Source organism: Sus scrofa, chromosome X, assembly GCF_054392235.1.
Source record: "Sus scrofa isolate SSC_HxYL_T2T_F1_AM1 chromosome X, Sscrofa_HxYL_maternal_Yorkshire_Landrace_v2.0, whole genome shotgun sequence".
Classification (NCBI taxonomy): Eukaryota; Metazoa; Chordata; class Mammalia; order Artiodactyla; family Suidae; genus Sus; species Sus scrofa.
Window position 1 is genome coordinate 21,993,553 of NC_139401.1, and position 13,499 is coordinate 22,007,051.

The 13,499-nt window shown below is 38.2% G+C and overlaps 1 protein-coding gene across 17 annotated transcripts in view; it reads left to right on the top strand.

Annotated features, from left to right (window-relative positions):
* PHEX (phosphate regulating endopeptidase X-linked) overlaps nt 1-13,499 on the top strand; it is a 242,618-nt gene that overhangs the window by 170,424 nt on the left and 58,695 nt on the right. For all 17 annotated transcript variants that reach the window (XR_014834519.1, XM_085006096.1, XM_085006095.1 and 14 more), the window contains 2 exons: nt 745-822; nt 9,389-9,492. Coding sequence is in view for 16 of the 17 variants with exons in the window: in XM_085006096.1 (XP_084862222.1) it covers nt 745-822; nt 9,389-9,492 (182 nt within the window). In the remaining variant the exon portion in view is untranslated. The remainder of the gene's footprint in view (nt 1-744; nt 823-9,388; nt 9,493-13,499) is intronic.

The following is a 13,499-nucleotide window of genomic DNA, read 5'->3' on the forward strand; positions in this document are numbered from 1 at the left end:
ATGAGTTTCGACCCCCTACCTCCAATTTTTCTGGCATCCTGGCCATTGTTCACAGAATTGCACAGATAATCTTGCTGAAGGGTGACTCATCTCATTTTACTCCTGCTAAAAATATTGAGTTCTGCCTTGTCTGTGAAATAAAATAGAGACTCTCAGCATGACATTCAGGAATCCCGGCGATCTGGCCAAAGCTGGTTTGGCTGCATTGCTCTCTGCTCCCCACTCTTCATGCTTTCTAGCCCAGCTACAGGAAACTCACCTTCTCTCCCAGATGCTCTTTGTTTTTCCTTTCCCTCTCTTGTTTTTGCCCCTGCTGTTTGCTCTCCTGGAATGTACTTCCTCTCAGCTCTGGGTTTTGAAATCCCAGCCATTCTCTAAGACTCAGCTTGGTCATCTTCTCCATTAAGCATTTTCCCCATGAGGAAATAGTCTGTGCCCTGGACTTTAATAACAATATCATCTAGCAATAAAAAATTATCTATTTATAGATAATATTTATATGTAAGCCTTTATTTGTCTTGTGTTATATAGTTATTTGCTATATTCACTATATTTGTAGCATATCGAGGGTGGGGACTAACTTTGTTTTGTTTTGGGGGGGTTTTTTGCCCTTTACAGTGGGTTACATATAGCAGATATTCCCTAAGCAGAGTTTTCAGGTGGAGGTTGCATTCTTATATCCAGTGATTATGAATGATTTAAGTGCTGAAACTCTGACATCATTTTTCTTTTTCCTTTTTATAGGCAAGAGCTGTTTTGGCCAAAGTTGGCTATCCTGAATTTATAATGAATGATACCTATGTTAATGAAGACCTCAAGGCAGTAAGTGCTAAATTTACTGTATTTTTTTTTTTTTCTGTCAAGGGTTGCTGACCTCATGCCTTTTAACTAACCCAAGTCCAGGCAATTAAACCCGGTGTTGCCAAAAAGCACCAACTTTTGATTCATTCCTTGGCTAGATACAAGCCTTATTACGCCAGCCACATCACAAGATTTAGGACATATTCAAAATAAAGGAGGTGTCAGAAAGAATTGCGTAGCTGAGTAGGTACCACAAAGCAAATGGACTTGGATTTGGTTTAATTTGATCAAAAAGGAAAGAATTAAGCAGATAGAGTCTTTTGCAATTAGTGGACATGTTCTAATGGTGAACGTATGATGTTTGTTGTTAATCTTTACTTGCTTCATTCATATTAAATGACTAGTAATAAATCTTGCCTTTCGGGAAGTTAACTTCATTAAACTTTATGAGTGCTTTGACAAACTAAGTGCATATATGTATGACTCTATAATTTTTTGTGAGTTGGACTGTATATTTGCAATAAGTTACTGATGGTTCTTTTCTGTTGCAATATTTTGGGGTGTATATTTTCCAGTAGATACATTCATTACAGGCCTTTCTAATCATAGCCACTGTTGTTTTCTTTCCTACAAATGATTCTCACTAAAGGCTTTTCTTCCTCACAAAAACCCCTATTTTTACCCCTTACTAGATTTTCTTGAAAAAGTAGTTGTTTTGAATTTATTACATAGGTACGGTTCTGAGGCGTAGCTCTTTCCCGAAATTGTTGTTTAACCAGTCGCGTATATTAACGTAATCCTAGCTTTTTAGATGAGCATCAGGATTTTTCAAGATTATTCCAAAGTGAATGAGAGCTTTAATTAGAAAGTTTCTCCAGTGGGCTCCAGATAGGGCCTCCCAGAGTATCGATCCAGTTGCCATGGAAGAAAATAATTATGCTTCTCAGTAACCCAAAGCTCAGACAGCCCATCTTATTATACATTGCTTTGATCCTGAAGAATCTTACTATTACTATGATAATTAAAGATACAGACACATCTGCCACATTCATGTACATTGTCTTTTAAGCTGCACTGATCCTGTGAAAAAGATGTTGTCTATCCCCATCTCTCAGAAAAGGACAGAGAGACTCAAAGAAGTCAGGTGATTTCCTCAGTGCCATGCTGAGCTTCAGAGCCAGGACTGAAATACAGGCTCAAGAAGCTCTGCTTGTAATCAGAGAAAGGGTTTTGCAGGGTTCTCATCAGGCAGCTATGCTGGAGGAGCAGACGAGTGGGTTTGAAGGGTGCGTGGAAACTACTTTCCCAGAACTGGTTGGGATGGGATAAGAGAAGAGAGGGGAAATCATACTATTAAGAGGCTAGGAGCTCAGGCTAGGCTGCGGAGTGATTCTGCCTCTTCCACTTACTAGCTATTTGTTCTTGTGCAGGTTCCTTAACTTCAGTTAGCTTCCCTTTGGTGAGCTGAATACTGGAGATAATAATAACCAAGTCTTGGCATTGTTGGGAAGATTAAGTGAGATCATATAGAAATCACCTAGCATAATGTCTGGTCCATAAATTGTCTCCCTTTAAATGGTAGCTATAACTCTGTGGATCAGTATGAGGACTATTGCTGCTAAGAAGAGCATCACCAGGGCACAAAGTACCTCAGCAGAAGAACCTGGATAATTACATGGGATTGGCAAATATTCCAAGTCAGGGATGCAGAGAAGGTTTCAGACGCCGTTTGGTGTAGTGGTTATGAATGCACCCTGGAATCAAAGTGTCTGGAGTTCAATTCCCATTCTACCATTTATTAACTGTGCGACCTAATGGATTAGGTTATGCAACCTCTCTGTGCCTCAGTTTCCTCATCTCAAAATGGAGATAGTAATATTCCCTCCCTTATAGGGCTGCTATGAGGATCAGGTAAATTAACATATTTAAAGTATGTAGAACTGGCCCTGGCACACAGTAAGCACACTATAAGTGTTAGTTATGACTTCTTTAATTTTCTCTTATGATATAAATTACTTTGGTTTGGACAAGTCATTGTGAATTAACTCATGCCCTATCCATGTGCCTGAAATTGATTCAAAAACCTACACAGATGGAACAGTCTCAAGACTTAATCAGATAAGATAGCATTCAGGGCTCACTCACAGTGTTTAGTTGATCACGTTTTGTTGGCAGTCTGCTGCTGTTTAAAGTGAATGCCCCAAATTTAAGGATTCAATGAATATAGCATCTTCTGTGAAAGAAACCAGATGCCAAACAGGATGCAGTGTTGGGTATGTTTCCTCCTGTCTCCAGGGTCTGAACTGAAGCCATTTATATACCAAGATTTTTAAGTACTTTTCTGAAGAAATAGCTTTCATCTAACTCATTGCCAAAGCAGACACAATTACACCCAAGCGTTTCTAACAGTTTAAAAAACAGTGAAAAAATCCAAATACATGACATAAAACCACATATGTGTTCAGAAACTGATAGAGAAAACAAATAAAACCCAAATAGAAAATAGGTAAAGGATGCTTGATATGACACACAGTAGCAGTGTCACTGAGGTTAATAGCAAAAGGACTAAAGTACTGCTGATACACAATGGGGCTGTGTTTTTAGTTTTGAGAAATGCATAGATAAGGACTATTGTAGGACCTGTGAGGAATTTCTAGTAATACAAACTCTGAGCACGTGGCACTGTTGCAAATGAAAAACAGCTTTATTTGACACAAATTAAGATGTGATTCATCAGGCACAAATGCAAATCAAACAAGAGATTGGGAAATGGATTAGATGAAGGTCAAGGAGAAAGGTTGAAAACTGAAGTTGGCTTCATGTAGAGATAAGGGCAAATGGAAGAGAACTTGGAGGCAAATGGAAGGAATTAGGAAAAAAACATTTTTCTCTTCTGAGGATAACAGGGTAAACTGAGATACCTAGCAAAGTATTTCTGAACAACAGTCTTCCTGTAGTCTTTGCAAAGAATAAGAAGAAAGGAAATGTCCTTTATGTGAACCCTCAGTAGCAGGCAGGAAAGCCTACTAGTTAGCCTAGAAAGATAGGTATCAGTCCATGTTCACATAAACCTTATAAAGTGTACCTTCACTGGCCTTGATGGAAATAGATGCAAGAGTGAGTTGATACCAGTTTGGGGAAGGTTTCTGTATCAGCCAGGAAAGGCAAACCACACTAGGTATTTCAGAGACAGGAGATTAAATACAGGAAATAGGTTGGCATAGGGGCTGAGGGAGGAATTAGGAGGAAGGGGATAACATATACATCCTACTGTATAAAATAGATGATTAACGAGAACCTACTATATGGCACAGGGAAATCGACTCAATAGTTTGTAATAACCTATATGGGAAAAATAATGGCTATATGTTATGTATGTATAACTGATTCACTTTGCTCTACACCTGAAACTAATACAACATTGTAAGTCAACTGTACTCCAATAGGAATTTTTTAAGAAAGAGTAATTAGAGATCAGTAGGATGAACTGAAGATAGTGGCAGCAGTTCAACTTGACTTGTTAAGAAGATGAACATTTCCTGGAATGGGTCCTTGGTGTTTGTTTACCATTTGTACCTTATGTTATTTCCATCTCCCTCATCTCTTTAAAACTTTCCTTCTCAGAGGAATGATTCATCCTTGGATGCCCCCATCATCCCCACTCTTTATTGGGCTCAGCTCTTAATATATTTGCGTAACTCTTTTTTTTTTTTGGCCACACCTGCTGTGTGTGGAATTTCCCAGACCAGGGATTGAACCCACGCCGCAGCAGTGACCTGGGCCACTACAATGACAATGCTGGATCCTTAACCACCTGTGCCACAGGAGAACTCCCTACATAACTCTCTTTGAAAAGATGAATCTTTGTTAACCTCGATTAGATTTACAAAAGAAATAGGTGTTTTAAACAGTGGTGCAATAAATAGTTCACTCTCTCAAAAAAAAAAAAAAAAGGAAATAGATTAGAAGGTGAAAATCAGGAAGATGAGGTAATAGCTTTCAGGAAGCAGATACCCACTCCCTTCCCTTCCTCTCCACATCTAGGGATGCAAAAGGGAGGAGGTGATGGTACCATTGCTTAGGAGAGCAGAGGAGGAACTGCCACCCTAGGGTAGAGCTAGGACTGTGGAAGAGGGACTGAAGATGCTTGCAGAGTCATTGTCAAAGGAAGAAGGAGGAGAGAGAGGGAATAAAAGAGAATAAACACAGCATCCTTTCCTCTCCTGCCACCTGCTGATTTTCTCCAGTGCCTCCTATTGGCAGGAAGCCAAGTGGCAGTGGAACCTGGGAAACATGGTTTTTCAGAATCTCAGGCCAGCATTATAGAACGGAGGGAAAAGGTGGTCATATATCTGAGAGACAATAGGCAAATAATCAACGCCAGTCAGGCACTTCACCTATTCTGGTGAAAGCCAATGGAGAATTGCAGTAGGAGCTAAAGTCAGAACACAGCTGCCCTCCATTTACTTAGGAGCATTGGATATGGGTAATTTTTCAGAGAATATCAATGTTTCTAGTGAGTGATAGACATGCACATACATCACCCCTGTATGTAGGTGTACATATACACGTATACATACATACCAGTCATGGAAGAGCCAGCTAAACACTGTGATGTTGCTTGTTACTTTGCGATTTAAAAAAGGGAAAACATAATTCTAAAATCTGAATTCCATTAAGTATTCAGAGTACTTTTGGGTGCCGAAACGAAAATGTTACTTAGCAGTATTTGAGTATCTTTAAATGGATTTAACTTAAAAAGTGTTCTGGAATCTACATTTCCCATTGGCTTATGTAGTATCTTATCAACATGTATTTACTAATCATACAGAGAAGCTGAACACATTTCCTTGTTTTGTTGTTAGGATGTGTTCCTCACCTTTGGGGAAGATACTAGCTCTATTAGCTCTTTTCTTCCATTTGGTCTGGGGCATTTGGTGCTAGGCATCCAGTATAGGACTTCCAAGAAGAGAGTCAGATTCCCCTGCATTTTATGATCTGGACAGCTATTCTTAGGAAATGACATGAGAGCCCAAATTAATTCCCCAAAGGTCACTCAATTGAAAAGTCAGGAGGTAGAGTTGATTGAAAGTCATTATCAACTTGACCTAGATTTTCACCAGTAGCAGAAAGTACAAGAGACTTTTGAGCCAATTATTGTTGCTTTCAGAATTCAAACATTTTTTTTGAACATTACCGGTGGTTCCAAAATATGCGTATACATTCATTCTTGTTGCTATCTCTACAACAAGCCGAGCTGGCCCAGTGGTTGCTCAGTTTCATATGTTTTTCTCAGTCAAAGCTCTATCAAAATATTTGAAATTATCAAAGTATTGTCAAAAAGTGGAAAATTTGGAAATAGATAAAAGAATCGAAACAGCCCCTGAATATTGATACTCAAAAGTAATAATACTTCCTTCTGTTTTAGTATGTTATTTTGTCTTTTTATTTTTTAATTTTTCAATTTTAATTTTAATTTTAATTTTTTTTTTTTGGTTTTTAGGGCCACATCTATGGCATATGGATATTCCCAGTCTAGGGGTCTAATTGGAGTTGCAGCAGCCCACCCTACGCTACAGCCACAGCATTGAGTGGGGCCATGGATTGAACCCGCATCCTCATGGGTACTAGTCGGGTTCATTACCACTGAGCCACAATGGTACCTCCCTGTCTTTTTATTTTGTATAGCTGTCATTGATGCTAATATATAATATTGTTTACTGACCTTTACATTTGACATTGTTTTTGTCCTTGTCTTCTATAGCCTTCATTACTATTATTTTGACAGCTGTCTGATACTAAGTAAACTGTACCCTGACGTATTTAATCACTGCTTCTCCTCCCACCATAATCTTATCTTCTCCTCCTCCTTCCCTGTGCTCTTTCTGTTGAAGCACTAGTTTTCTTACCAGGACCACTGAAAATAACATTGAGGTAGGAGCCTAATTATTTGGACTTCATGACTTCGCCAGGTTCCATAATCTCTTTGTCTCTGTTTCCCATCTATCATGCTAGAGTAACAGCACCTGGCCCTTCCATACCCCCATATACTTAACCTATCTTATAGGAAAAAGTAAAAATTTCCCCTGTATGTCCATCCAATAAATGGACTAGACCAATTAAACCAGGCTAAGAAATAAGAAATATTCTTAATCATTAAAACAATGTAAAAATTATCTTTCTAAACATAGATAAGCTATTAGCAAATTGTAATTACTTGCCTCTGAGTTTTGTTCCCCATGATTATTTTCAAGGTTATGGTAGGATTGTATTTATTTAAAGTATTTTTAGACTTGGGACTCTTCTTTAGGAAATTTTTGAATGGTTTTCTATTTAATGTCTGTAGAACAACCTCATTGTCAGGTTTTTGTTTTTGTTTTTGTTTTTCAAGCAGAACAGGAAAATATCCGTATTAGCAAACTCTTCTAAAAGTAACAACAGACTCCACCTATATTACAAAAAAAAAAAAAAAATGGTTAATGTTTTCGAAGGAAATTCCTTTGGGAGAATTTTCTGGAAAGCACTCTGAACCCAGGAACACATTTAAATTTTCTGTCAGTTACAAACATCTTCTGAAAGTTTTGGCAGAACTGTCTTGGAAGCAAAATCTGAAAAATGGTTGAAGTGGACACATCTTTAAACTATGTGATCTGGGAATGCATTAGGATTGCTAGTTAAGGTTGCTTCTTAAAACAAGGAGTTTGCTCTGTTTCTTCTGAGGCTAAGTATAAATATCTATCTAAAATACAACCAATTGCAAGAGTTCTTTTTATTATGAAGCATGGCAAACATCAGAAAAGTATATAAAATCATATTTTGAACACCTTTAGCTTTAACAAATATTAAACATACTGCCATATTACCTGTATACATGCACACACACACATTTCAAATGAATAAAACAGACACATTGGAAAGTTTTTGTATGATCCCCCTTGACCTAACATCCTTCCTCTCTGCCTGTTTCCTTCCCTAGCTACTCTCAAATTCAATGTTTCTCATTCCCATACATTTCTCTATGCTCCTGCTAGATAGAATGTACCCATAAACAACATACAAATTCTCTCATACATACAACTTGTCTTATTTACTCAGCTGTGCTTTTGAGATTATCTCATGTTCATACATACAGGCCATTTGTTTTAGACTTCTCTATGGTTTTCCTTTATGTGACTATACCACGATTTACTTATCAGTCACTCCCCCAAGAGGATTGAGGGAGGGACAACTCGAAGTCTAGTCTCTGTAACTTGTTGCCCAAGTAGAACACCAAAGATACCAGGAATTGATACTTTCATTTCTTCCTTTCTCTTTGAGCCTATGTTATGTTACTCCTTTCTTTGTATTTTGGCCTGGTCTCCTAAAAGATTGCTAAAATGAGTCATTAACAAAAATTACTTTGCAGAGAAAATGAGTACTCATGATACGTTAGGGAAGAGATAAACCCGAGCCAGACATTGACCAACAAATAGGCTGCTGTCAAGTCTATAACCCTCATTATGTATATTCATTCATATCTGTAATGTGGTGCCTGTGGGTTTCATATACTTTCATTTAGTATATTTTAATTTTTCCTTTTGAAAGAGTATCATGGCTTAAATTTACAAAAATATTACAGCTAATAAGAATGTGATTACTCTTGGTTATTTGCTTATTCAAATGTGTATTTTTCTTATTTGCCACAATATTTTAAAACCAAAGCATCACAGATCACTGCAAACCATTGCTTTTACTATTACACGGATATTACTTATAATATTTAGGTTAGGTGCTGTTAGTTTTTTAGGTAGATTGCCTATAGAATTGAAACTGTCTGCTATCCTCCTTCCAGAAAAAGAAAAGGAACTCAAGAATCGTTTATGCCCTTTTCCCTATTTTAGTAGACAACATTGTTGTGAGCCATTAACCTCCTGTTTTTCCATGCAAGCTAAAATCTCCGATTTGCCTCTGTAATTTAATGAATTCTTAGCAACCAGAGCATTTTTTGAGTGTTGTAGGTAATTTCTATTAATAATTAAATTATTCTACTGACCCCATTGTGCTTAGGGTAGGAAATAAGTCTGAATCATTTTCATTTTTTTTTCACTTCATGAATGAATACTGATAATAGTTAATTTGATTTTAACATTTGACTAAATCCTCATCTATAAACCAAATGAAGCTTCAGCTGACTAAAATGAATGTTATTAGAAGAACCTCTAGGACAAATAAAGTATACATAAAGATCAAGAACTCATGGGCAAAGAAATTTCAGACCTAAGATAATATGTTCTGCAAAGGTTAAAGTGGATTTTTCAGTTATAGAGCAAATGAAACACATTATAAATCACTGCAGCTTCTCTTGTTTTTGTTTTGCTTTACTCTGATGCAGAAATGACTGTATTGATTTTTGAGCTTTTTATTTTAAAAGAAAATCGCTGATTAAATTTCATGGCTTTGTGAATACTGGGTTAATAGGTGATGGCTGAAAGTTGATGCGAGGAGTGCACCTTCACCATTGGTCGCTCATTTGTGCATCAAAGCCTTTTTTCAGAGCCATGTCTTATCTGCACTTAGAACAGTGATGGTTATGGTTTGTTTTATTCAGATCAAGTTTTCAGAATCTGACTACTTTGGCAACGTCCTGCAAACCCGCAAGTATTTAGCACAGACTGATTTCTTCTGGCTGAGAAAAGCTGTCCCAAAAACAGAGTGAGTAAAAAAAAAAAGGGGGGGGGGAAGGAAAATAGATAAATATGGTGGAAAGCGGGGTCTCTAGATCAAACTTTGTAATTCCCCTCAAGTCAGAGTAGCTGGCTTGCCAGTTACCTTGGTTTGGCGAAATCTCTATCATGTTTTGGCAACTCTTATTTCTAATATTGTATGAATTGGTTGTTCAGTCTAATTATGGCCACTGCATTCCTAGCATCAACACATATCAAAAGAAACCTTATCATCTTTTTTTTTTTTGTTGTTGTTGTTGTTGCTATTTCTTGGGCCGCTCCCGCGGCATATGGAGGTTCCCAGGCTAGGGGTTGAATCGGAGCTGTAGCCACCAGCCTACGCCAGAGCCACAGCAACGCGGGATCCGAGCCGCGTCTGCAACCTACACCACAGCTCACGGCAACGCCGGATCGTTAACCCACTGAGCAAGGGCAGGGACCGAACCCGCAACCTCATGGTTCCTAGTCGGATTCGTTAACCACTGCGCCACGACGGGAACTCCCTTATCATCTTAATAGACAAATATTCAAATCATTTCTAAATCATGTTATGATTCTCTATATATGTGTGCGTGTGTATAATTTCTCTAGAATTTCATACTCAGGCAAAAACTTTAGAACTTAAATATATAAAAAATATGTATGATTGCAAATGTGGAAGTAATTGTATATAGGCACACCTCATTTTAATGCACTTAGCTTTATTGAATTTTGCAGATACTGCGTTTTTCCAAATTGAAGGTTTATGGCAACACTGTGTTGTCAGATGATGGTTAGCATTTTTTAGCAATAAAAAATTTTTTAGGTCTTCTTAGGGCTGCACCAGTGGCATATGGAGGTTCCTAGGCTAGGGGTTGAATCAAAGCTACAGCTTCTGGCCTACACCACAGGCATAGCAATCCAGGGTCTCAGCCGAGACTGTGACCTACACCATAGCTCACTGCCACGCCAGATCCTTAATCCACTGAGCGAGGCCAGGGATCGAACCTGTGTCCTCATGGATGCTAGTCGGATTCGTTTCCACTGAGCCACGATGGGAACTCCAGCAATAAAATAACTTTTAAATTAAGGTGTATGCATTGTTTTTTAAAGACATAATGCCCTTGCACACTTAATAGGCTACAGTATAGTTTAAATGTAACTCTTATATGTAGTGGGAAACAAAAAAAAAATTAGTGATACTCACTTTATTATGGTAGTCTGGAACTGAACCCACAGTTTCTGACGTTATGTCTGTGATTATCAAGTAACGATAGGATGTTGAGGTAATGTGTGTCACAGAACTGATAGCTCTGTTATTTTCCTTCAATAGCAGTTATGATTTAGACCCCTCTTCCCAGCTGCTGGTAGGAACTTTTTCTACAGGTAGGGAAGTTTCCCTAGGAACTTTTGGGTTTAGGCCAGTCATGATTTTCTTCCCTACAAAATGTGGATGACGATGATAGCAACTAAAAATTGTTATTTATGATGTGCCAGTAAGTGACTTACATATTTTAATTCATTTTATCCTCTTGTCGATTCTATTAAGTGTAGGCAAATGATGAATAAGAGGCTTCAACTGAGAAATTCTTCAGCTCAGATTTAGATTATTTTCTGTTCTGCCTGCTGGTATTTTTACTCTGTTCAGCTCTGGCCCACTTCTCCAAGGTTTTTTTTTTTTTTTTTTTTTTCTGTTTTTTTTTTTTGTTTGTTTGTTTGTTTTTCCCCCTCTTCTCCAGATTGGTTAGTTTCTATTAATCTGTCTTCAAATTCACTGATTCTTTCTTCTGCGTTATTATATTTGCTGTTGACTCATTTAACACATTTTTCACTTTGATTGTTTTACTTTTCAACTCCAGAAGTTCTCTTTGGTTTTGTTTTTTTCTTTTTTTTTTTTGTCTTTTAGGGCCATACCCAGGGCATATGGAGGTTCCCAGGATAGGGGTCAAATCGGAGCTACAGCTGCTGGCCTACACCACAGCCACAGCAATGCGAGATCTGATCCGCATCTGTGACCTATACCACAGCTCATGGCAATGCTGGATCCTTAACCCGCTGAGAGAGGCCAGGGATTGAACCTGTGGCTTCATGGATACTAGTCAGATTCGTTTCTGCTGAGCCACAATGGGAACTCCTGTTTTTTTCTTTTTAATAGTTTCTATTTTTTTGTTGTGATTCTTTGTTTTCATTGTCATCGTATTTCCATTAATTATTTGAATACAGTTTATTTTAATTCTTTGAACTAATTTATAATGGCTGCTTTCAAGTCTTTGCTAATTCCAAGATCTGGGCTCACTCAGAGTCAGTGTTTATTGATTGCTTTTTTTTAACACTTTTTCTTTTAGCATAACTTTTGTCATTTTTGAAAACAACATTATAGATAATATATTGTGCTGTATAAAGTTTGTGTAACTGGGTCACCATGCTGTACAGTAGGGAAAAAATAATATATTGGGGAAATAAAAAAATTTAAAAATAATATATTGGGGAAATAAAAAAATTTAAAAATATATATATATTGTAGCAACTGTGGATTCTGATTCATTTTTCTGAGGCTTTAAAAAAAAAAACAGCTTTCCTGGACTTACACTGTAGAGTCTGTCTTTCCTACGGTATGTGACCATGGATGTCTCTCCCCCTTTTTTTTTTTTTTTTTTTTTTTTTTTTTTTTTTTTTTTCTGTCTTTTCTAGGGCCACACTTGCGGCATATGGAGATTCCCAGGCTAGCGGTCCAATTGGAGTTGTAGCCACTGGCCTACGCCACAGCCACGCCAGATCTGAGCCTGTCTGCGACCTATACCACAGCTCACGGCAATGCCAGATCCTTAACCCACTGAGCAGGGCCAGGGATTGAACCCGCGACCTCATGGTTCCTAGTCAGATTCGTTAACCACTGCGCCACAATGGGAACTCCTCTCCTCATTTTTTAAATTCTTTTTTTTTTTTTTAGTTTCTCCTCATAGAGGTTTTCCTTGTGTCTGCATAGCTTAGTCCTCAGCTAGAGATCAGGGTAGAGCTTGTGCTTAAATACCTTGAACTTACAGGGCTTCTGCCCTCTGCCAGTTGATCTGTGTGAGGGTTAGGAGGATACTCAAAGTCACTGTTCCTAGAGCAATTCTCAGTTGCCCTTGGAGCTTACTTTCCACTGGGCTCTCTTGGGTCTCCCCTGTGCACATGCTTAGTTTCCCAGTCAGTCAAGGATATGTGGAGAGCATAGCTCACACTTTTATGATTCTTTCAGTTCCAGGACCTTCTTTAAATTTCTGGCTGGTCTATAGTTCTCTGGTGGGAACTATAACTTCAGGCTAGCAAAGCTGTGGGTTTTCCTCATTTGTTTTCTACCAAGTTTATCACTTTTAGTTGGAAAAGTAGTAGGTTTTCACCTCCATCCCCAATTGAATTCAGCCTCATCCCCCACCTCCCCTACCCTGTGAGCAAAACTGATGGTTTTCCAGCCAGCCCTATCCTAGTAAAATACATTCTCACTGACTGAGCTGGGAGGGATGGGAACAGTCCCAGACAAGAAGGCTACAGACTCTTGTTCTACTTCCTCTTAAGTTCTAGCAGTTCAAAATTAAATGTTTTTTGGTTTATAGATTGCCTTTGATTAATTCCCAGACCCCTAAAATGGTTAGTTGTTGACACTTTTGTCCATTATTATGCTTGGTTTTTGTGGAAAGGATTTGTTGTCTTTTTCATTGTGTCATAGCTGGAAGCCTGACTTCCATGGCCATTTTTTTTTTTTTCATGTCCTACTTTTTAACCTTGGCTGATATTCTGATCTCCAGATCTTTGTCTGGTTCTTCTTATGGTTTCTGCATTTCTTGTTCCTCTCTCTCTCTTCAAACTTCCTGCTCTAGGCCCTTTACCCTTCCTTGGATTAAGCTGTGATTACAGCCTCTCGTTCTTAGCTATGGCTCCCGTCTAGCCATCCTGCCCTCTGTCCTTCAAATTTTCTTACAACATGTACCTACAAAGTAAGTTAAATCATCCTGCCCTTTCAGATCTACTTCAAGT